This window comes from Eurytemora carolleeae, unplaced genomic scaffold, assembly GCF_000591075.1.
Source record: "Eurytemora carolleeae unplaced genomic scaffold, Eaff_2.0 scaffold31, whole genome shotgun sequence".
Lineage (NCBI taxonomy): Eukaryota > Metazoa > Arthropoda > Copepoda > Calanoida > Temoridae > Eurytemora > Eurytemora carolleeae.
Window position 1 is genome coordinate 536,888 of NW_019396511.1, and position 24,974 is coordinate 561,861.

Genomic DNA, 24,974 nt, shown 5'->3' on the forward strand with positions numbered 1-24,974 from the left:
ATATTTTAGTTTAGAAAATAGTATGTTGTACATATTTCAGAAAGAATTATAGAGATGGGGATAAATACGAGAGATTATTATACATGAAGGAGGAGTGGTTTAGAGTAGTTGAAGTTAAATCCATTGAGTGAGAGAAGATCGAGCAGAGCGACGAGCGTTGAAAGGGATTACAGCTGTATACTAAACCAGGGGTTAATACTATCATCATTATTATTAAATTCAGAAGTTACACTGCATAACATTAAAATCTGACTAAACATTTGTTAAAACATGGTTTTCAGCTGTTTGCTAAAATTGTTCAGATGATACCATGGTTCTTTGTAGTTATAGGAACCGGTTGTGGCCTGCGGAAAATGAAATACAGTCTAAATTGGTATTGTGTAGAGAGCACATATAGTGCCTAGCTTGCAGTTGCAGCAGCAGAGTGAAGTATACTGTAAACTGTTAACGGTGCAGACCTATTATAGGCCATTAACACTGTACACTCGGCGCAATTCTTCAGTTTTGTTTAAATATTAATTCGTTAAATTCCTTCCAAGCTTAACTTAAAATGATTTGTTTTAAAAGTAATGTAAGATAAAGGTTGAAAATCAAATGCGATTAAAGATAATTACTTTTCAGATAAGTCTATGTCAGTCACTGCCGTCGATCGTATCCAAAAGATAGAGTTTTCCCAACACAAGAGGAAGATGACGAATTCGAAGAATTTCCCACAGACGGACGGACCCCAATTTTGTACATGGATCTTATATGGACCAACTCGGATCAGATGGAGATCTTGCACATGAGTTCTATGAAGAAGTGGCAGCAAGAACAGGCCCGCCAGGGGGACAAGGAGAACCTCGACCTGACCCTCATCAGTGCAAGAAGAAAGCAGTTTGCATTGGTTGGTTGTGCTGGAGGAAGGGACTGGCATCGCATCTAAGGTAAGTAAAAACCAGGTAAATAAAACAGTGTAATCTAACATGGAGCATGAAGCACGGGGCAAATTCAAGAGGAGGGGGGAAACATGGGAAAGTTGTAAAGGTTTTGGCAATAACTAACAAATAGTATAAAACATATAACAATCACCACGAAGAAATTAGTAATAACTTGATAGATTTTAGTCAACAAATTAACAAAAACATACTTAAGTTTTAATGATGAGAATTCCATACTTACAATTAATAATAAACGCAACATACAATTTGGAATATAACAACTCTTCGTTTTAAACGTAGCTAGGGTATTATCTTTTTAGGTTAATAATTATTTAGCACTAATGGGGTATTTAACACCCCTTTCAGATTCAAAGATGCAAAAGGACTGAGGAAATTAAAACAAGATTAAAGGTACTTATAGCCGAGTCATCCCCAGTAAAGGTAAGAATTCATCACGGATGCATGCTTAGAGAAGTAGATAACCACGAAATAAGGGGGGGGAGGTGAACCAGCTCCAAGGAAACACTACATAATTTAGGGACGAGGATCAGTGCTTAGATAGGGAAAACATATTTAGACATACATCAATTCGAATAAACAGCTGCCCCACACTTTAAACATAATGCCGCGGAAATGCACAGCTGTGAAAGCCGGCTTAACATAGGTCCGTGGCGCTGCAGAATTAACGGGAATACAGAATACTAAAAAATGGGGTAAAGTGTAAATAAACCAGAAACGTGAATTTGCTAATTTCTATAGATGTAAGAGAGTTTTACAACGCGATTTCCCTTTTAATAATTTTTTATTGCATGTGGAATTAGAAACATACCTTAATAACAGTAATCATACACTCTTTTCTTTCAGGTGTGTAGAACGATAGTTATCAAAATCTTATCGACATTATTGTCACATCTAAATCAAAATATTATCGACATTTTTGTCACATCTAAATCAAGAATCTTTTATCGACGCTAGCACCACATCTAAATCGATTCTTACCGACATTATTGTCACATCAAAACAATTATTATTGAGACTTTTGTCGGTAGCATATCTGAGTAATGCAGTATATTCCAACTTTTAAATAACGATTTTGTAAAAAGGAAATAGTTTATTATTTTAGAGATATGTTCGGGTTAGCAATGTCAAGTTTATATGTGTATAATCAAATGCGATTAAAGATAATTACTTTTCAGATAAGTCTATGTCAGTCACTGCCGTCGATCGTATCCAAAAGATAGAGTTTTCCCAACACAAGGAAGCATACTTAAACTTTTGATTGTTAGAATTCGTGCAAATATATTAACTCTTTTGGGTCAGACTCCAGCTCCTAACATCCGATGAAATGTCAATATCATGCCTAAGTCACAATTGTAATAAGTCAAATTGGGGATTATCTATAAGCATTACACAACATAGAATGTCCTTGCATATTTAAATTGATTTTTCAAAGAATAAGTAAACGCACAAAGATGGACTTTCGAAAGGACAAATGTTACAACTCGGTCCTGTCCCGGAAAGATGCCCCAAAGTCGAAAGACAATACAGGGAGGATAATAACCAAAGGAAAGGCACCTTTGTGAACAGGACATGTAACCTGTTAATGAGAAGGTCACTTGTAATAATGTTTATAGTCTCTTTACCATGCATTGTTTTTGACAACTTTTAAAAATATGTTTTATCTTTGTAAATTCACACAATATTTCTGGCGCCAAGATAAGACGAAGCAGCTACGCAATTTATAAATTCAATGTCGATGCAAAAAAAAGTTTACTTTCCTAACATGAGAAATTTATTGAAAAATTAGATAAGAATGCTGGACAAACAGAGTCAAGAAATGCGAACTTTACAATCAAGATAAAATCATGAGGTCTACCTCTTCTTGATTTCTCAATAAATGAAGTTAAATAATGCATGATTATTGATATATAAGATGGTCTGATGGACACACTTCATTAAAGCTTGTTTTTCTCATTAAATTTGGTGTGGCAACTCAAACGACCTGCAAGAAAGGAAAAAAATACAACCGATTCAGGCGCGTAATGGAGGTTTAGCCTAGGGGGTTAGTTTGTGAGGTTAGTTTGTGAGGTTAGTTTGTGAGGTTAGTTTGTGAGGTTAGTTTGTGAGGTTAGTTTGTGAGGTTAGTTGGTGAGGTTAGTTCGTGAGGTTAGTTTTGAAGTTAGTTATTTTGTAACTAAAATGGTGGGATTTTTGCGAAATAAAATTTAATTTTTTTTCTAAGAAATAATTTTTATAATTAATCTTTCGATTGTTTCACTTTTTCCTGTTACTTTTTTCCCTTAAGCAGTTTGAAGGGACTGGAGACATAATATTAAGCGACCCTTCATTAATAGAGTGTCATGTCTGATTCACAAGGATTTCCATGAACCATTGTCTGTCCAAACCTGAAAAAGATATCCTCGGTTCTTTAGCTTAAATTTGATTATTTTAATTTTGGTTTCTTAATAAAATGTTCGCATTTTTTACAGATTTAAGAAGGACGATAGATTTCTTTTAATGTTATAAGGTATAAAGGGCACCTTTGTGAACAGGACATGTAACCTGTTAATGAGAAGGTCACTTGTAATAATGTTTATAGTCTCTTTACCATGCATTGTTTTTGACAACTTTTAAAAATATGTTTTATCTTTGTAAATTCACACAATATTTCTGGCGCCAAGATAAGACGAAGCAGCTACGCAATTTATAAATTCAATGTCGATGCAAAAAAAAGTTTACTTTCCTAACATGAGAAATTTATTGAAAAATTAGATAAGAATGCTGGACAAACAGAGTCAAGAAATGCGAACTTCACAATCAAGATAAAATCATGAGGTCTACCTCTTCTTGATTTCTCAATAAATGAAGTTAAATAATGCATGATTATTGATATATAAGATGGTCTGATGGACACACTTCATTAAAGCTTGTTTTTCTCATTAAATTTGGTGTGGCAACTCAAACGACCTGCAAGAAAGGAAAAAAATACAACCGATTCAGGCGCGTAATGGAGGTTTAGCCTAGGGGGGTGCACTTTTTTTGTCCCTCCCCCCTCTAACGGTTAATGTGCACCCCCCTTAAAAACCGGTATTAAGAAAAAATAAAGTTTAAAATCTATATTAATCTTCCCTCAAGGCTGACTATTAGTCATCTGACCATAATTACCATTCATTTTAAATGAAACCCTGCGAAAAAAATATTGTATTAAGGTACAAGAAAGAATTTGAGAAATAATCATAAAATGGACAAATGGTGACATTGTCGATTAATAAGAAAAGTACAAAGTCTGAATATATATAAGTTTACTGTTTAATAAATTAGAGCCTGCCTCTGGCTCTAGGGGGGGCCTAGGGTGGTGCATGTCTAGGGGGGCACAGGGGTACCGCCCCACCTCCACTACGCGCATGAACCACCGATTAAGCAACATTTTACAAAATGAATTAAGTAACCAATGTTTCTATAGCATCCTCTAAATACAACATAAATTTCTAAAAGAAAGTCAGTCTCGAAGTATTATGAATTCAAAACATATATCTAAACTATTGCTTCAAGGAGTGTTTCCATCATGTCATTTAAACTTTTGTTTTAACAATTTCAGGAAATTGTTTGATTTTACGTCTTCTAATATAAACTTAAAAGTTTTGTATAGATAGGAAAAAAGTTGTTAGATATTTAAAAATCAAATGATGAAATTGAACGATACGAACTTCACATGCGGAACCATTTTGACATGTATTTATAGATAATTAGCAACAAAACTATAGTTTCCCGTTTTATTTAAATTTAAAATATCTCGAACTTAATTCCTTTAAGCGGTATAAAACGGTATTTAATCAAATCTTTGTGAAGGTTATAAATACATTTTTTCCAAAAGGAGCTGAGTTTTTGCCTTAAACTCCGATTTTTTATATTTTAAAACTTTGCAACCCGATGTTGTAGGAAATTTTGGGTTTTTAGGAGTTTTTATGTGGTTTTTTGTCCTTGATGTATTGACTGTTGATGGGGTATAAATCATGTTCATTAAATATATGAAAGAATAAAATGTTCCGACCGTATAATTACGGCTTTATATTACAACTTATAAACTGTAACTCTTTACGGAAATCATGGAAATGATTCGGAAAGGTTTAAAACCAACATGTCTGCCATATGTTTAGAATTCTGAAAGAGGAGAATGGAAACTACGTCGAGGAATGTCGTCTTCAGAACAGTTCCCCAATCCAGAGTCCTGAAAGACGACATGTTTTCTTTCCACCAAATAATGTAAGCTGTTTAATTTTCCATAGAAATCCGTCAAATTTTATTTTTTAAATGTCCGCCACAGTACATTTATTTTTAATTAGGCTGGTTCCCCTCACACACCTTTACTTATGAGCACCGACAGTGAGGATGAAAGTGAAAGTAAAACTGAAGAAGTTTGCACTGTTAATATTGAAAATGCTCCAACAGAAAATGAAGTTTTAGTTTTTCCAGGTAAACGAAAACGTTACAAATGTTCTCATCTTTGAAATTAAATTTTCTACTTTTGTTTCAGATGAATGGCATAAAACACTGATGACTATGCTTTTTATGGGTCTAGGGTTCATCATAACCACCTTCAGTCTAAGTAAACCTTATTGATTAAATAGGGGTATATATTTTCAAGAATAATCCCTCAAGTTGTTTAATCCTTATTTATACTTTTTACCGAAATTTTTTTTTTATTTTCCCCAAGTAGTGAATAGAAGCTTAAACAAAATGAATGCTTTAAGCAATTTTCAAAAGATTTATAAGAAAATAGACGTTACAACACGTCCCTTTAATTAAATCGTTCTTCGTTAACACCCCTGTAGTTAAATCGTTCTTTGTTGAAATTAAATTTTGAAATTTCAGTTTTGACCCATGAGCGAATGCCTGAGGGGGATCCGTTGCCGGATATATTCCTGGATAATGTGAGGTAAAGTGACCCTGCATAATTGCCAGATGTGCAAACCAATTTCTATTTTGAAAAATCTAGACATTTTTCCAAGAAAATAGTTGAAAATAGTTCGAAAAATAGATATAAAAATGCAACAGCATTGAAGTATTTTTTTTAAATAGATTTTTACATTTTTTTCATATAAAATTCTTGAATTGAATTATTAAAAAGCAACATGAAATATTAATTTGAAGAAACTTTGCCATCAGCGTAAAAGGAGCGCTTTTTGTCTAACGATATTTTTAAAAATATTCTGGAATTAACCTATTTGTTCACACTTGACATTTTTTTAGTGGCACCGTAATAATGTAAGGTTTGGTAATGCAATAAAATAAATAATAAAAGAGACTACTGGCGTAATTTCAATTGACCTTTCACTGAAAGACGGCAATGCACGACAGTACCCTTAAAGACTTAAGTCTGATTAAGAACGAATCAGCACGAATGTTTATAATTTAGAAAACTGATTATTCTACAAAAGTGGAGGTGTTCTCTACAAAAGTGAATAGCGCATTTCTTCTGTAGGACAAAACATAGGAATAAACTTTGAAAAATGACAAAAATCATATAAAGGTTTTCATGGTTACCGTAGACTTGGGCATTGGCATCCTGTCTGATCAAGCATGAATTAGATCATTGTAAAACTGATTATTTAATATTGTGGATTCTACAAAAGTGACTTGTGCATTTCTACATGCAGAAAGACCCATAGCAATTATCAAATTTAAGCGTTTTAAAACTAGAAAAACAATAATATCTCCCACATTACTGATCAGATAAAGGTTTCAAGGGTACCATTACGAATCGGGCATTGACATCTTTGCATGGAGGTTCACTTGAAATTATGCTTACATTCCCTTTAATGAGCCTATTTTTTTTAGTTATATATCCTGGGGTTTAAAGCTGAGTGAAGTTTTGATGATAACCTCAATATTTGCTGCAAACTTCGTAGTACTGGCTCATACACACAGGTATACTTGCTGACACACGCATGTGTAATTGCTGACACACACAAATATAAGTGCTGACACACAAAGGTTTAATTACTGATTCACACAGGTATAATTGCTGACAAACACAGCTATGCTTTCTGACTCACACAGGTATAATTGCTGACACACACAGCTGTGCTTGCTGACTCACAAAGGTATAATTGCTTACACACACAGGTATAATTGCTGACACACACAGGTATAATTGCTGACACACAAAGGTATAACTGCTGACACACACAGGTTTAACTGCTGACACACTCAGGTATAATTGCTAACAAACACAGGTATAATGGCTGATACACACAGTTATAGTTGGTGACACACACAGGTATAATTGCTGACAAACAAATAGGAATAAATAGCTATTTACTATCTAGTGCTCTCTGCCCATACCATTGAAGTAGTTTGACAGTTTATACCTTGTTAAAAAATCGAAAATTTGGCAGTCATCCTATTTTTGCTACCAAATAAACGATTTTTTGTTCAAAGTAATTTTTGAGCTTATTTGTGGCAACCATCTAGCTGTTGCTGCCAAATAAGCGATTTTATATAATATAAAAAAAATATTTGTAGGTCCATTATATATCGGCGAATATTCTTTCTTCTTGGGATTCTATATTTCTACCGAGCAGCTACTTTCTACGTCACTGCTCTCCCTAAATCAGACAAACTTTACCACTGTGATAAAAAAAATAATGGATCTCTACCCTTCTCAGGTATATATACTAGCTCAAATAATAAAAGTAATTTTGATTTTTGAAAAATAAATGACGAATCTATGTACCCTTAAAAATTTAAGTCCATTCGGTCCAGCCGTTTGGCCAGCTAAAGCTAACATATAAATTTATATGAGAGAAGAGATTTATTATATAGAATACAAGATTACCCACAAAGGATGAGACTGCAAAGACGACCTGAAACTCCTAAAATATGACAATCCCAGGTTTACATTAAATCTTCTTGCCTTGAATATAGTTTTTAATGGCTTATCAAATGATTTGAAAAAGAGAAACAGGTTTACAGTTTCAGGAAACTATGAACATAAGTGTACAGGGAGTTTAAATTCCTTAAAGTCGTCTATGAAGTCTCATCCTTTGTGATATACTCACGGGGGTTTTAGAAGATGTCGTCGTTCTATTCTCTTATTATTTATTCTGTAAGTTGAGAAATATTACCAAAACAGTTTTATCCAGAGTAAATATCAGTTGGTTTGGTAAATTTTAAACAGACCTCAAACAGACCTTAAAACAGACCTTAAAACAGATCTCAAAACAGACCTAAAAACAGACCTCAAACAGACCTCAAAACAGACTTCTAAACGACGCCCATCCGTAAATTACAAATCAAGTCAACAGAAATTACAATATAAAAATAACCAATTTTCCTTGAAAAAATCATTATTATCTCAGCAATGTCTGTTAAAATAGTCCCGTTGTTAACCGTGCACAAATATAGGAAACTTGAATTTACGTTGACAGTCTCTTTAAATACCAGAGTAGTCCCCTTTAAAGGGGCCGTTCACTTATTACGTTGACAGTCTCTTTAAATACCAAAGTAGTCCCCTTTAAAGGGGCCGTTCACTTATTACGTTGGCAGTCTCTTTAAATACCAGAGTAGTCCCCTTTAAAGGGGCCGTTCACTTATTTGGGTAATTTCGTGGTAACCTAATTAGCCTATTAGCTATTCATTGGTATTAGTCTTACTTTTCAAAGATTTCTATGACCGTTGGAATTCTAAACGATAAATCGGATATCTATGACCGTTTTATCGTTTAGAAGTCCAACGGAAAGGTATGATACCTTTGCATAAACAACAGCAACAACCCAATAAAAGCTTAAATTATCATATTTCAATGACATCATGTGTCAGCCATTATATAATAAAATATAAAGACATTTGATTTTAGAATTAGCAAGAATTTAACGTTTGGTTTTTCGTGTTCAAACATGATTTAACAAATTAACACTTTAAACAAAGACGACTTTCTCTCTCAGAGAAACCGGTTCCTGGATTGAAGATTCCAACATTTCAATGCATCACGGGGATATCTAGGGAATTGGAGAAAACGTCAAACAGTCAAATGTTAAAAATAAGTTATATTTTGAAAATAGACAATTTCTAAATAATTTTGAAAAAAGTTTAAAATATCTACAATTAACTATTAGATACTAAAATTCAATTTAATATTTGAAAATTTAAAAAAATCCATGACTATGACAATAAGCATCAAATAGTGTCTTTGCAAAGGTATCATACCTTTGCGCTGGAATTTTGAATGATAAATCGGCTTTTTCTCAGGCCACAGTTGTCTTTGAAAAGTATGACTAATACCAATGAATAGCTAATAGGCAATTTAGTTTACCCTAAAATTACCCGAATAAGTGAATGGTCCCTTTAAATTCCTAATAAGTCGCATTAAATTCCAAATATTTGTTTAGAATTAGTATCGCGTGTTGTAAAGATATCAACGGGAGGAGGACTGTCTATTAATGATAACCAGGTAAAAAATTTTTTTTTTTAATTTGAAAATATCTAAAAATTTTGATTTTTACACTGTCTAAAATGTCTGCTTTTTAAAGTTTTTCTTATTAAATTTTTGAAATTTTTGTTCTGCATTTTTTCCACAAACATTGTTGAATGTTAAAAAATTGTTAAATTTTAGAATCTTATTTTTTAGGTTTACTGTGGGGATTTTATATTCTCTGGACACACTGTAATGCTCGTCACATCCTACTTGGCAATAACAGAATGTAAATATTTTACCTTTTTTTTATATTTTTAAGAAATGATTTAGAAGATAAAAAATTGGACATCTAAAGGCAAGTTTTATAACCCTTTTTATACTTTTTATTAAAATATCTATTTATTTTCCCAATTCAGCGGGTAAAAAAACTAAAAAACAAACCTAACTTCTGCGGGGAAATTTTTATTCAAGAAAATATACCCCCCTGGTAGAAGTTTCTCGAAACAGTGGGATGAGTGTCACTGTCATCTTCTTTTAATCATTAAATTTCAGTAAGGCTTTGTATGCAAAGATTACAATGCCCGATTCACAACGGTACCCTTGAAACCTTTATCTGATCAATAATATTGAAGATATTGTCGTTTTTATAGGTTTAACAGTGCTTAATTATGTTAATTCCTACAGATAGGTCTTCCTGCATTTAATCCGAAATCATTAATAATTCGTTTTCCAATTATCTAATTCATACTTGATCAAACAAAGCTTTTAATGGTACTGTTGTGAATTGGGCGTTGCCATCTTTGCATGGGGAGTCGCTTGAAATTTCGCATACAGTCTCTTTCACAGCAGAGAAGGATAATCATAAACTTCTAAAAATCAAGTTAAGATAAGTTAACTGCTACGTACTGTATAAAAAGCTAGTTTTTAAAGTTGATATTTCTCCTAGACGGACCAGCACGCTGCTTCCTGATCCAGTGGATATCCTTCTTTACCTCACTGTTTGGTGTTCTCTTCCTTCTCCTTGCTAGAGGACATTACACAGTGGATGTTCTAATAGCTTATATATTAACTACTAGGATATGGTAATACTAATATACTGTACTAGCTAGAGGACATTACACAGTGGATGTTCTAATAGCTTATATATTAACTACTAGGCTATGGTAATACTAATATACTGTACTAGCTAGAGAACAATATATAGTGGATGTTCTAATAGCTTATATATTTACTACTAGGCTATGGTAATACTAATATAATGTACTAGCTAGAGGACATTATACAGTGAATGTTCTAATAGCTTATATATTAACTACTAGGCTAAGGTAATACTAATATACTGCACTAGCTTGAGAACATTATATAGTGGATTTTCTTATAGCTTAAAATACAATATAAAATAAAATAATCTTAATATTAAAACGTTATCACAATAATATCGGGTCAATGCAGTGCTCAAATTTTTGGATATTTTATTGTCCTCTATTTCTGTGCGCTACAGCAAAGACGACATTTAAATACATTTTACAGCGTATTTTAGCGGACCAGCGATACTTCCCCTCTTCTGAATTCGGAGTAATGAACTATAGTTCAATCTGGAAATAGGAACTGTTCAATGTTCAAGTGAACACATTCATTTAAACTTTTTTTTCTGAAAACTGCCTAAATAAACAACTTAAAAATCTATAGAATTCTGAATATAAGAAGCTAAAAAATTACAGTAATTATTCTAAAAATCTGTAATAAATTAATTTTTCTTATAATGAAACAACAGTAACATCAGGATTGAAAAGTAATCCATGTTCGCGTAGGTCGGATGTACAATAAAGCGGAAGTGAAATAGGTCGCAAATTAAACTACCCAGAGTCTACTAATCATGTGCACTTTTGCGCAGTATATACTTCACAAAATTTTTGCAATGTACTTTATAGGGCAGGCCTAAAAATTAAAAAAACTACAAAAAAAATTTTCAAAGAAAAAGTTAGTTTGGGGGCTACATGTGTCGAATTTTCTCTTTTATGTTGGAAAGTATGGATTAAAATGTCGTCTTTCATTGAGCTCACAAGACTTGACAATTTGTTTGCTTGCAGTGTGTCAATTCGTACTAAGGATCTCATAACGTGTCAGTTATTTCACAATCAAACTAAAATGTTTTTCAACTTAGAGAGGTCAGATTAAAACAGAAATTTAGCTGATAGTTTTCTCAAATATTTTAACTGTCACATACTGTCACATATACAATTTGAAGTGACCCTCCAATTAAAAGGTTACTTGTATGATTCACAACGATACCATTTAGACTGTTGAGCAAAAATTATAAAAATCCTTGTTTTTATTTTTTATATTTTTTATATTTTTTATTTCACTAAAACACAATTTTCGATCACGATTTGTCAAAAGTTATATGCATTGATGCATCTAGAAACAAGTGAGAAATTTGACAAATTTATATCTTATCAAGGCGAAAAACGACAATTTCTTTCTTCTCATTGCCACTCAGTCAAGGGTACCGCTGTGATTCGGGAAAGACACTCTTTAATTGCAGGGTCACTTGAAATTATGTCAGCAGTCCCTTTAATTTCAAACCATTTTTGATACGTTTTTTATTCAGGTGGGGATACCACACAATAGTAAACAGCGAAACTTTAAAGAAAATAACTAAAGAAAACAGTCTCTCAAAACTCTGGTGGTTCAGATTACTGAGGTAACTCCAAACACAGTTAAAAACTTAAAACTCTAATTATTTAAAAGGAGTGTCTGACTAGACATGGTAGTTGAGCTGAGAATGCAGTGTTGTAGAGAAATTTCTACATCGTAGAAAGGTCTTATAGGTCTCATTTGATTTCTAAATATTTCTCGACAATTAAGCATTCTCAGATCAACTACCATGTCTAGCCAGACACTCCCTTTAAGTAAATCATCTCATTATGTTAAGGTAAATATTGTATGTTTTGGTAAATATTTTATGTTATGGTAAATATTGTATGTTATTGTAAGTATTGTATGTTTTGCTAAATATTGTATGTTATGTTAAATATTGTATGTTGTGGTAAACATTTTATGTTATGGTAAATATTGTATGTTATTGTAAGTATTGTATGTTTTGCTAAATATTGTATGTTATGGTAAATAATGCATGTTGTGGTAAATATTTTATGTTATGGTAAATATTGTATGTTTTGGTAAATATTTTATGTTATGGTAAATATTGTATGTTATGGTAAATATTGTATGTTATGGTAAATATTTTATGTTGTGTTAAATATTGTATTTGAAGGTAAATATTGAAAGTTATTGTAAATATTGTATGTTAAGATAAATATAGTAAGTTATGGTAAATATTGTATGTAAATGTAAATATTGTTTGTTAAGGTAAATATTGTATGGTATATCTATATAATATTTAGCTCTACGCTCATATATATATGTCAGCTATAGCTGGCCAAACGGCCAAACTGAATGGGCTCATTTTTTTAGGAAACCCATGGGTAACTGAGGGGAAACATAGGCTAAAAAATTCAAATTGTTTTATTCTTTTATTTCACGGACAACGGATAATGTTGTGGTACATATTGTATGTTTAGATAAATATTGTATATTTAGGTGAATATTGTATATTTAAAAAAAGGAAAAAGGGAAAAGGAAAAGGGGACCTGGTTAATTACCTTTTTGTGGCACCAAAACGCTTCATTGTAAAAACAAAAATACAAAAATTGTTGTAACTTTGGGGTGAAAAAAAATTTGAAAAGGGGGGAGGGCAAAACATATGAATCTCAGAACTAAAAAACACCCCTGTTGTGTTTGGATGAATACTAATGTTTATTGTTTAGATATCTAGAAGCGAATGTCCCTGGTCCTATTCCCTCCAGGTAAATTTTTTTTAGGCTCAATAAAAATTCACAAACATTTTTTTTATTAACATGTGTTAAAACCTTTTAAAATCCTTAAATTGATTTTATAGATAGCTCATGTCAATGTCATCTTCACTTAAACGAAGTTAAAGATTTTAATTTAGTTTCATAAGGTTTGGTGGTATTCCTTGGAGAATTGGGGAAATTAAGTTAAGAGGAGAATAAATAAAATTTTGGATAGAAAGTATCAAAGTCCAACTTTTTTCATTTTTTGGCAGATCTTCTAAAATCATTCATTGGAAATTTTCAAAATTACTGCACTACGGGATTCATCTCATTTCGAGATGTGTATGATTTTTTGCTTAAAATTAACATTTTCAAAAATGTTTGAGGTTTTCTGACCACTGCACTCCGAACCTTTCTTCCAAATTCAACGAATTTTACTACCTTGTAAAATACGAATAAATTACACATATCACCCACCCTGCCATACTGTGTACAGTGTACAGTGTACAGTACACAGTACAGTACACGGTACACGGTACGTTTATAATGAATTTAGTACATCTACAGTGGTAGGCGATTATATCAATTCAATGAAGACGACTTTCGATTTCAATTTTGATTCATAACAAGGTCTTAAACAGCATTGATACACACTACCCATAAACATAGAAGTCGAGAGAATCTGTTAATTTAAAAAGCTTCTGTTTGATTACATGTAAACTTGTAATTCGATAAAAGCTTGTAAACTTAAGCAAAATCTTAAATAATTTAGTTTTTTGTTTCTTTTTAGATACAGTTTTCCCCTTCCACAGGCCTGGAAGTCATGCATAACTTCAAAATTTCATAAGAAAGTCAAGGTCATCCATTTTTTAAAGTTACTTTTACAAATTAATATTTTTGTTTTGAATCCTTTAAAGGGACTGTAAGCCTAGTTTCAAGTGACCCTCCATGCCAAGGTTGGAAATGCGCAATTTAAAACGGTATCCTTGAAAGCATTGTAAGTTCAATGTATAAAATTTTTAATTTCTCTACAAAAGTGACTTGCGCAATTTTACTGAAGGAAAACTTAATTAACAATTTTGAGCCTAGACGAACATTATTATCTTCCTCATTATTGATCATTGATTGCAAGGGTACTGTTGTGAATCGGGAATTGCCATCGCCCATCTATGCATGGAAGTTTACTTTAAATTACGCTTACAGTCCCTAAAAATCCCTTATTTGTTTCCAGGTGGATTCTGAACCAGAAACTTCCTAATTCTATATATCAGCTTCCTAATCCAGTTTATCTGTATGGATCACAGTCCTAATCTAGTCTCCTATGGGATCCACTTCTTCCTAATTAAATCTGCCCTATTTGTTCCCAATTAAGTCCAACTTGAGTTTGCGCTTTCCAAATTCGCTTTAAGTGGAGAAAACTGACTTGGACAGGGCGTTAAGCGCTTATGTCCGCACTTAGTCTGGACATACAACTGTCGTCTGTAGAGTTGATCATAATAGAGCAAAGACGGAATTGCTGTGGAGTTCAGCCCTCTTTAAAGATCATGCAGCTACTGCTCAATATACAGTATTAGATGAACAAGCATGAACTCAGCAGCTCACAAATGTCGTCTTTGTTCTGCCAACTGTTAAATTAACAATCCTTCTGCTTTAGAATTAAATATTATTATTTTTAACCTAATTCTGTCTTATAATATGCACTCCGAATACTCAAATTGTTTCTGTATAGGGACCCTCCATGCAAAGATGGCAATGCCCGATTTCCAATAGTACCCTTTAAACCTATTTGATCTGCAGACAAAGCTTTTAAGGGTACTGTTGTAAATCGGTTATTGCTCTAAATGCATGGAGTGTCACTTGAAATTGATAACAGTCCCTTTAATAACCCAGTATCTGTACAAATGTATTATTCTCCGAATTATATGATTTTAATTGATCCATGGTTTAAAAAATAGTATAGATTGTTGTGCATTATATTCAAGAAAAGTCGAAAATAAATTAAACAGACCAATACTTGTAAAGTGATGTCCTAAAACGTTAGGAGGGGCCCGGGACCCCCCTCAGCCGGATTAGGTCTAATGTAACTTCTTAGTATCCTAAAAATTTCCAACAGTGAAACCCTTAATAACGAATACATCGAAAGAATTCATCAAATGTCGTATTCTTCACTTTCTGATAATGGAATGTTGCAGATATTTAGTTTTTTAATTAAATGATTATATGGAACTCTTTAAAACTGTTCCCGCATATTCATGGCTATTTATTTATTTTCGCAAATACTAAAATTTACGTAATATAGTAAAAACTCATTGAAAAATTGTCATGACGACATTTCATAAATTCTTCCGATGTATTCGTTGTTAAGGGTTTCACTGTAGATTTAAAGATGCTATTTTAAATTAAAAACTGAACTAAATCTTTTTTATTCACTGTTTTTTTAAAACGCAAAAAAAGACAGACCAAACTATTGAAACGCCGTTACTATAGATATTTAAAGAATAATCTAAGAATGATGCATGTAATGGAGTTTAATCTTTCCAATTAAGAAATTGCCATGTTTGATGTCCACACTGTAGATTTAGAAGTTAATGCTATGGATAGATAGATACGTAATTTATTTTTAGTATACAATAGATACTAGATAGACCCTCTTAATACATAATAAGGAATAAAAAACAAATTATAAAATTTTGCATATGAAATGAATTCAAAAAGCAGTTTTTTCTTTATTTTAAGTTAGATTTTTTCAGAAACTGTTGATTTTGTTTATTATTAATTAGAAAATTTACGTTTCCCGTCTTTTAACGGAATTTTCCGTTTATTTTTAGAAACTGTCATTCGTTATCGAAACGTTTCCCAGTCCTAGTTCCTGGTTTATCTTACATGGGACATGGGTTCCCCAGCCTTAGTTCCTGGTGTATCTTACTTGGGACATGGGTTTCCCAGCCCTAGTTCCTGGTGTATCTTACTTGGGACATGGGTTTCCCAGTCCTAGTTCCTGGTTTATCTTACTTGGGACATGGGTTCCCTAGCCCTAGTTCCTGGTCTATCTTACTTGGGACATGGGTTCCCCAGCCATAGTTCCTGGTGTATCTTACTTTAGACATGGGTTTCCCAGCCTTAGTTCCTGGTCTATCTTACTTGGGACATGGGTTTCCCAGTCCTAGTTCCTGGTTTATCTTACTTGGGACATGGGTTTCCTAGCCCTAGTTCCTGGTGTATCTTACTTGGGACATGGGTTTCCCAGCCTTAGTTCCTGGTCTATCTTACTTGGGACATGGGTTTCCCAGTATTAGTTCCTGGTTTATCTTACTTGGGACATGGGTTTCCTAGCCCTAGTTCCTGGTGTATCTTACTTGGGACATGGGTTTCCCAGCCTTAGTTTCTGGTCTATATTACTTGGGACATGGGTTTCCCAGTCCTAGTTCCTGGTTTATCTTACTTGGGACATGGGTTTCCTAGCCCTAGTTCCTGGTGTATCTTACTTGGGACATGGGTTTCCCAGCCTTAGTTTCTGGTCTATATTACTTGGGACATGGGTTTCCCAGTCCTAGTTCCTGGTTTATCTTACTTGGGACATGGGTTTCCTAGCCCTAGTTCCTGGTCTATCTTACTTGGGACATGGGTTTTCCATCCCTAGTTCCTGGTCTATCTTACTTGGGACATGGGTTCCCCAGTCCTAGTTCCTGGTCTATCTTACTTGGGACATGGGTTCCCCAGTCCTAGTTCCTGGTTTATCTTACTTGGGACATGGGTTTCCCATCCCTAGTTCCTGGTCTATCTTACTTGGGACATGGGTTTCCCAGCCCTAGATCCTGGTGTATCTTACTTGGGACATGGGTTTCCCAGCCCTAGTTATTGGTAGGAACGTTACGCTGATCGTAGTTATCGGTAGGAACGTTACGCTTATCGTAGTTATCGGTAGGAACGTTATAGTGATCGTAGTTATCGGTAGGAATGTTATACTGATCGTAGTTGTCGGTAGGAACGTTATACTGATCGTAGTTATCGGTAGGAACGTTATCCTGATCGTAGTTATCGGTAGGAACTTTATACTTGTAAAGTTGTAAATTATGGTACGGTTAGCTAGAAGATGTAATTATTTGGCAACTATAACTGCCATTGTTCGGATGAAGTATTGGGAAATTATATCTAATATTAGAAAAAATTTGAAATTGAGAAATTTTAGTTTTTGTTATATTAAGAAATCAAAGCTGTTGTTAGTAGGAAGTGAACTAATTGGAATCTAAAGCTATTGGAAGGGGAAGTAAGTTATTTTTTACATTGGAGTTTGTTAATTAGGAAACGGAAAAATATTGGGAAATCATATGTATTGTTAGGAATTAATGTATTGGGAAATTTTTAGGAAGAGAGAACTTATAGATATTGTTTTTTAGGAACTGTTCGGAACTATTTGGGAACTTTTAGCTATTGTTAGGGAAAGTCAAGCATTGCATTGGGACATTGGGGTTATCATTAGGATGTTTTCTTTCTTTCCAGAAGTATTTTTCCCAAGGGCAACTTCCCAAACGTGCAATTTTCCAAGCCGCAACTTACCAAGTATGTCCTAGCCGCAGCGCTCGGTCCCATCCTGTTCTAGCCGCGGCGCTCGGTCCCCTATCACATCCTAGCTGCAGCGCTCGGCCCCCCATTGCAGCCTGCGGCACATCAGAGAGCCTAACCCAACCTTGGGGAAGTTGTCGCTTGGAAAAATGCACATATGGGATGTTGCCACTTGGGAAATTGTCACTTGGAAAGTCGCCCTTGGGAAAATGCCTTTGGGAAAGTACCTTAATTAAACTATTTTGTGATGATTGTTTGACCTATATTTTTTCAGGAAATTAAAAAATTTTAAACTGCATATTTAATAGTTCAAATGAGTAAATAATATGTTGTTTGAACTACAGGAAATGACGTCATTGTCAGTAGTTAGAATTAACAATAGTTCAAACGATATCAATTGTTTGAAATGATCAATAGTTCAAACGGCAGTAGTTCAAATGCGGATCCAGCAACACCACCGGGATAAACCTTAGGAAATTATAGCTAATAGCTATTATTAGGAAGGGTAGAAATATTGGAAATTATATTTATTTTTAAGAATGGTATATAGAACTATTGGGAAATTGTAAGGAAGGGTAGATTTATTGGGAATTATTTTTATTTTAAAAAATGGTAGAAATATTGAGAAAATGTTAAGATGGGTGAATTTATTGGGAATTACATTTATTTTTAAAATGGTAGAACAATTGGGAAATTGTTAGGAAGGGTAGATTTATTGGGAATTATATTTATTTTTAAAAATGGTAGAAATATTGGGAAAATGTTAGGAAGGGTGAATTTATTGGGAATTACATTTATTTTTAAGAATGGTATAGAACTATTGGGATATTGCTAGGAAGGGCAGATTTATTGGGAATTTTTAGCTATTGTTAGGAGGGAAAGGAATATTGGAAATTTATAGCTATTGTTAGGAATGGTATATTGTATTTAGATATAATTATTAAGTTAATGAAAATAGTTTAGGGAAAGTAAAATTCAGAAGTATAGTAATTTGCCTGAAAGATAATTTATTGCTTAAAAGATAGAGTTAATGTTTGTAAATATGTGTGTGTTTGTGTATGTATGAATAATGTGTGTGTCTGTGAGCAATATGTTTGCATATATACTGCCAGAAGGTATTAAGATTGATGCCTATATGTATATGCATGGTGCACTAGTATATAAGTCATATGTTCAACAGATCATTTTAAACTCAATTTAAAATCTTTGCATTTACAAAACTACTATAGACATTGGAAGAATAGGGGCATCTAATGAATATNATGCACAAGCTTTTTATATTTGAATAAGATAGGCAGAAAAATTAAACAAGCGAACTGTATTTATTGAATTTCCAAAATTTCACGGAATATTATTAACGAAAATTCTGTTAAAATTGCTTCGCGGAATTCCTCGCAAAATGCGGATCTGCGTATTTTTTTCACACAAGGAAAAAAAGCGGAATTTGCGGCAAAATAAAACATTTCCACGCAAAGATTTGTTAATATATTTCTAAAATAAGATCTATCAGCTATGTATCCTTTGATATATCTTGTCGCGTATTTCCTTCTAAATTTATAATAAGAAATATTTTTTTAATTCCTTGAATTGAGCGTCTATCGTTGTTTTTAAACCTGTTGGAATTGTTTTTGCCAAGATTGTATAGTAAGGTTAGATACTCTTGATGCGCTCCAGTACTAGAATTGTCGTCTTCATAGCAATGGACACTGAAAATCTTTATATGCCATAACTGATTTCATGGGAAGATGAAGTGATAGCGTTGCTGATGAAAGGGGGAAGGATATTAATCTACGCTTGTCAGCTGTAAAATGGGAGAAACCCTCCCCCCCCCATTCTCACTATAGCAACGTTAAGTCACATCATCTTCCGCCAATAATCAGTTACGTCATAATTGTGACTTGTGAGTGTCCATTGCTATGAAGACGACATAATTATAGTACATGGAGCGCATCCAGAGTATCTGACCTTACTATATAACCTTGTTTTTGCAGTGTATGTACTTAATGGAGCTCCCTGCACAATGTAATGTATGTATACTGGGGGGTAACAATAGGAGTCGTGAGTTCAAGCTCTTTAACTCTTTATAATCAAACGACAGCGCTAAAAAGAACAGATATTCACTTTTTATTAAAAGAAACGAGAGAGGGGTATTTTTAAACATTTATACCTGGAAGAGAATGAGAATGTTGGCTTGTCTAGCCCAAGAAAGATAAACCAGGAAACCTCATTTCTTTATTTAGATAAATAGTTTACTGTGCTGGAAACTCTTGCATTGTGGATATCGAGATCAAATGCTTGATTTCCTCTTTTTCTTAATCTGCAGATTAATCTATTCTTTATTGGAAATTGTAAACATTTATTTCGAAATTTCGACCATACTGTTGGGGGGGAAAATGTGTAGATTCTATTCATAATTTCGAATAAAATGTTTACAATTACGAAGACAATGCTGGAAAATAAAAAAACTGAGATATCCCTAAGATTGTGTTCACGATTTCGATAAAATGTTTATAATTTCAGATAATGTTTTCTTTATTCCGGAGAATATCAAACAGTGTATTGTGTTTTTTTTTCCATTAATTTCTTCATTGTTTCTCAAGGTTGAATAAGAAATGCGCAAGTCACTTTTGCAGTGAAGAAAATGAAAATAATCTGTTTTCAAAAAGAAAAACATCTATATAATAAAACAAGACATTCGTATATATATCTATATATGTTGCGTATAGCCCACGTGGATTTAACGGTTCTGTCAATATTCCAGAAAGCTGTGACTTTCGATCACAATTTGACCCCTTATACATAATTTGTTAGCCTTTTTTCTTAAATACTTTTTTGTTGGCATATCCATTTTGAATGAAAATGTATAAAATAAAAGGGGGGGGATGTGTCTGTCAAAGTTGTTGACAATATCTATCCACCCGAGGCGCCAAAATACAAATATTTGAATTAAGTTTTTATTCTTGGCACCTCACACCGTGGACTGGTACACATCAAAACCATGCCTGCAGGAGTTCTATAGGGGCCTAGGGATCAAATATTGAATTTATATAAACTTAATCAAAACTTTGTTTATTTTCAGTTCAACCGGAAGCAAATATTCGAGTATAGACCGAACACTGTTTACCATACAATGATACACCACGGTGAATTAGGGCACCGCACAGACATTGGGTTAATAAAGAAGACAATCAACAGGACTAGCCGGTGCAACAAGGTTGACGTGGTCAGACTTTATGCTTCTTATGTTGAATTTACTTTTTACTAAAGGGGCAGAAGTGCGTGAGGGGTTCGCTATGGAACCCATTTTCTTCCGTAAAATAAAGAAAATTTCGTATTTGCTGTTTCATACCTTTCCGTTCTATTTTAAGCATATAAATATAAAAAGCCTTTTTCGCTTTTTTCGACGGATTTTAAATGAGAGATGAAAATATGACTGAAAATATGTGTTCACACTTAGGTGTTCAAACTTCAGAGATGTGAATTTCTGGCAATTTCCTCCATTTTAGCTGTTGCAGAAATCCCCAAAACACTTCTACAAAGAAATCACAATTGAAAATAATAAATAATAAATTTTCAAAGAGAAAAACCTGAATATCTCACTTATTCTTGATCAGATAAAGCTCTTCAGGGTACCGTTGTGAATCAGACATGCCATTGTAAAACTGAACTGGAGAGAGCCCTTTTCTTGATACATTCAGGGAAGATAATAAACAGATTGTTTAAATCTTTGAAAAGCACAAGAATATTAAATCTAAAATGAGTATTAATAAAATTTGCCATTAAACTAGGCTAGTTGGAATATTTAAAACTTACAACAAAATTAAAAATCCACAATTTAAAATCTCACTTTAAAGGGACTGTAATTTCTATTGACCCTCCGTGCAAAGAGGGCAGTGCCAAAATCACAACGGTACCCTCGAAACCGTTGACTGTTTATCTAGTAGAGAGATCTTTCTGTTTAAGCGCATCGAAACTCGCTTGAATTCATCTAATACGCTGTGAACGCTGTGTACGCTGTGTAAGCTGTGTACAGTCTGAACGGAAACAGCTGATTGGTTACTGTTTTACGACGTTAACAGGTATTAAAGTTTTTTTTTTTAATATATAACAGCTTGCAAACAAAGTGTTTAACAAATAAAAGCTTTTTTAGTCGACTAAAAGGGATATATCCGAGATCCTTGATCAATCAAATGTTTAAAGTGTACCATTATGAATCGAGGATGCTCCTCTTTAAATGGAAGGTCACTTAAAATTACGCGTACAGTCCCTTTAGTTTGAATAGTTTGCCATTATTATAAATTTACGCAGGTATAGAAAAATACAGAATAAAGAAGATAGTCTCGAGGTCGTAGGTCAAGCAAATTTATTATTCGTTGTAATACAATATTCATGAGCTTATTCATAGCACAAACAGAGATAGATAGATAGGAAGGTTGATACATATATGGGAGGAAGGGTAATAAAAGATAGATAGGAAGGTGGATACATATATGGGAGGAAGGGTAATAAAAGATAGATAGGAAGGTAGATACATATGTGGAAGAAAGGTAAAAAATAGATAGATATGAGGTATAGATACACATACCGGAGGAATGGAAATAATGGATAGATAGGAAGGGAGAAACATATAGGGAAGAATAAGGGAAATACTTTAATATAGATATGAAGGTAGATAAATATGAGGGAGGAAGGCTAAAATCCTGTATACGCGCCTGATAAAAAGATAGATAGATAGATTGATAGACAGACAGATAGATAGATAGATAGATAGATAGATAGATAGATAGATATATTAGCTAGATGTCGAATTTAGAGAGAGACCAAGGAGAATTAAATTCTCCTTGAGAGAGACGATATCAAGTTCTCAAATTACAGTGATTTTGGGATCGCGAATTGGAGATAATAATAGATCATGTGTGTATACTGTAAACGAACATTTTTTATATACTTACTATACAGAGCCTACAGAGAGAAATACATGTAATGAATTATGTAATCATGCTAGTAATATATTTATTATCTGTGTTCGTTTATCTATCATATCTCTGTTTCATGTTAACCCTGACCGGCCATTCCGGTCAGTTCTACTTACCTGTATTAATAAAGTAGTATAGTACCAATAGTCGATTTAGACAGACGTATATAGAGCCTTGAGTTTTGGCTAGAGATAGAGTCAGAGAGACTGACTAAGAGTCAAGTATACGGAGATTTATCGGGGCCTAGATTCATGACATACAGGGTCACCCACAAAGGATGAATCTTCAGAGACGACTGTTAAGAACTTGATCTGGCATTCTTCACATTTATGGTTCCCTGTAGCTTTACACATATTCTTGTAATATCATTAATCACAATTACACCAAAAGCCACAGATAAAATTTAACCTTTAAAACGTCAGTTTTTACGAGTTTCAGGTCGTCATTAATGTTGCATGCTTTGTGAGTATTCTGTGATAGTTTATAGGAGGGGCGCAGGATATAATGGTATGAAAATATAAACCCTAAAATAAATACAGAAATAGAAACAAATTAGAAAGAAGATAAACAGAAAAATGAAGATGAACAATGAACAGATTTATATATAAAGTAGTAATCTCTGTTCATCTGTTTTTCTGTTTGGATGTCTGATCTGTTTCTCAAACACCTTTAACCGATTTGCCTCAAATTTTGATCAGAGAATTCGGGAGAACTGCAAGAATGTTTAAAATACTAAATTGGATTGGTTGGGTTGACTTTTATATGGAGAGCTCTAGGCGAAGTGGGTTCCCAAACTGGTGCTATATATGTCTGTCTGAGTGCCTGTCTGTCTGTCTGTCTATCAATCAATCAATCAATCAATCAATCAAAAGTCAATATAAACGATCTTTATCAAATGTTAGATTTGTAATTTGAAGGCATTGAACGAATTCTATCTATAGCAAACTTATAACAAGCTTCTGACGGGTAAAAAGGAACTTACTTGTTCATCATAGTTTTTTGTTATGCTTGAAAGAAACATAATATGTATAGGTTTATTATTTTCACTGAGTATACAATTACATATATTGCTAGAAAGCACCTCTATTTTTGGCACTTGTTTATTTTAGTAAATCTTAACATCTTAGTTAATTTGTACAATATACATAAAAGTACTCATCGTACATGGTTATCGATTGTTTACATTATAATTTCTCAAAGTCAGAGGTAATATTTTTCAATAAACATCATGCACTACGAAGACAAATGTTTTTGTAAATTTCTGAGCAATGAAACTGTAAAATAAGTTTAAAAGATTAATTATTATATTGCTCTTCTAATAAAATAATCCTGTGTTTACGTCATCAACTATATAGAGTAATGCCATTTTATGTTTTTAATGTAATCTTGAATAATAGTTTACATTCATTTAAACATTCCAATCTGACGACGTTGCTGTAAATTTCATTCGATGTAAATTTTGATTAATCACTTTTCAATGTTAACATGTGCTTTTCCCCTCCATTTTATGCACCCCTGCCATTAATTTTAAATAGGTATTTACATTTTAATCCATCAGACACCAAAAGCTACTGATCCACGTCAAACTAATATTGGAATCTTACATGTTTTCAACACGTTAAACAAATATTAAAATGTTTCATGTTTTCAGCACGTTAAACTAATATTAAAATCTTTCATGTTTTCAACACGTCAAACTAAAATTGAAATCTTACTTGTTTTAAACACGTCAAACTAATATTAAAATCTTACATGTTTTCAACAACAAGAGGAAGAGAAAAATGCTTCGAGTTCCTCATATGTAACCAGATATAGTTTTTTTTTCATACTTGAAGCGCAAGATCAAACCTATAGAGGAGCTACGAGGTCACAAAGTTGTACCAGCAACGTCGTGTAAATTTGACCTCCTGTCTAGTTCACAGTGAGATATCTACTTGATACTAGGATTCACAACACTTAAAAGTTTTGACCTCTATAAAGGGTTTAATAGCTTGAAGGAATCTTCATACAGAAACCTTTTTGAACTTGGAAACAAATTTGGTTCTGCAAACAGTTTTTCTTGACTTCTAAACCAGATCTTGCATAAGAGCCTGAGAACCAGAAGTAACATTTCTATCCCGAACATTTCTATGTGCAGGCCTCCCTCTAACCTATTAATAATAATAATGAAAATATTAATGATAATAAAAATAATAATAATAATAATATATAATAATAATAATGATATTAACAATAAAATAAA

General features: G+C 33.1%; 1 protein-coding gene across 5 annotated transcripts in view; it reads left to right on the forward strand.

The window, feature by feature from the left end:
• The window catches only part of LOC111704634 (phosphatidylcholine:ceramide cholinephosphotransferase 1), a 16,878-nt gene extending 1,674 nt beyond the window's left edge, over positions 1–15,204 (forward strand). For 2 of the 5 annotated variants that reach the window (XM_023476923.1, XM_023476924.1), the window contains exons 2-14: positions 5,078–5,183; positions 5,264–5,393; positions 5,455–5,526; positions 5,793–5,856; positions 6,759–6,848; positions 7,446–7,588; positions 9,311–9,372; positions 9,550–9,622; positions 10,283–10,418; positions 11,948–12,040; positions 13,167–13,205; positions 13,984–14,050; positions 14,425–14,985. In XM_023476923.1, the coding sequence (XP_023332691.1) occupies positions 5,078–5,183; positions 5,264–5,393; positions 5,455–5,526; positions 5,793–5,856; positions 6,759–6,848; positions 7,446–7,588; positions 9,311–9,372; positions 9,550–9,622; positions 10,283–10,418; positions 11,948–12,040; positions 13,167–13,205; positions 13,984–14,050; positions 14,425–14,451 (1,102 nt within the window). In that variant the 3' untranslated portion in view covers positions 14,452–14,985. Of the gene's footprint in view, positions 1–2,524; positions 2,791–3,479; positions 3,756–5,077; positions 5,184–5,263; positions 5,394–5,454; positions 5,527–5,792; positions 5,857–6,758; positions 6,849–7,445; positions 7,589–9,310; positions 9,373–9,549; positions 9,623–10,282; positions 10,419–11,947; positions 12,041–13,166; positions 13,206–13,983; positions 14,051–14,424; positions 14,986–15,066 lie in introns of those variants that run through there. The other 3 variants (XR_002765861.1, XM_023476926.1, XM_023476925.1) reach the window with 3 other exon arrangements.
• Positions 15,205–24,974: the final 9,770 nt, after the last annotated feature.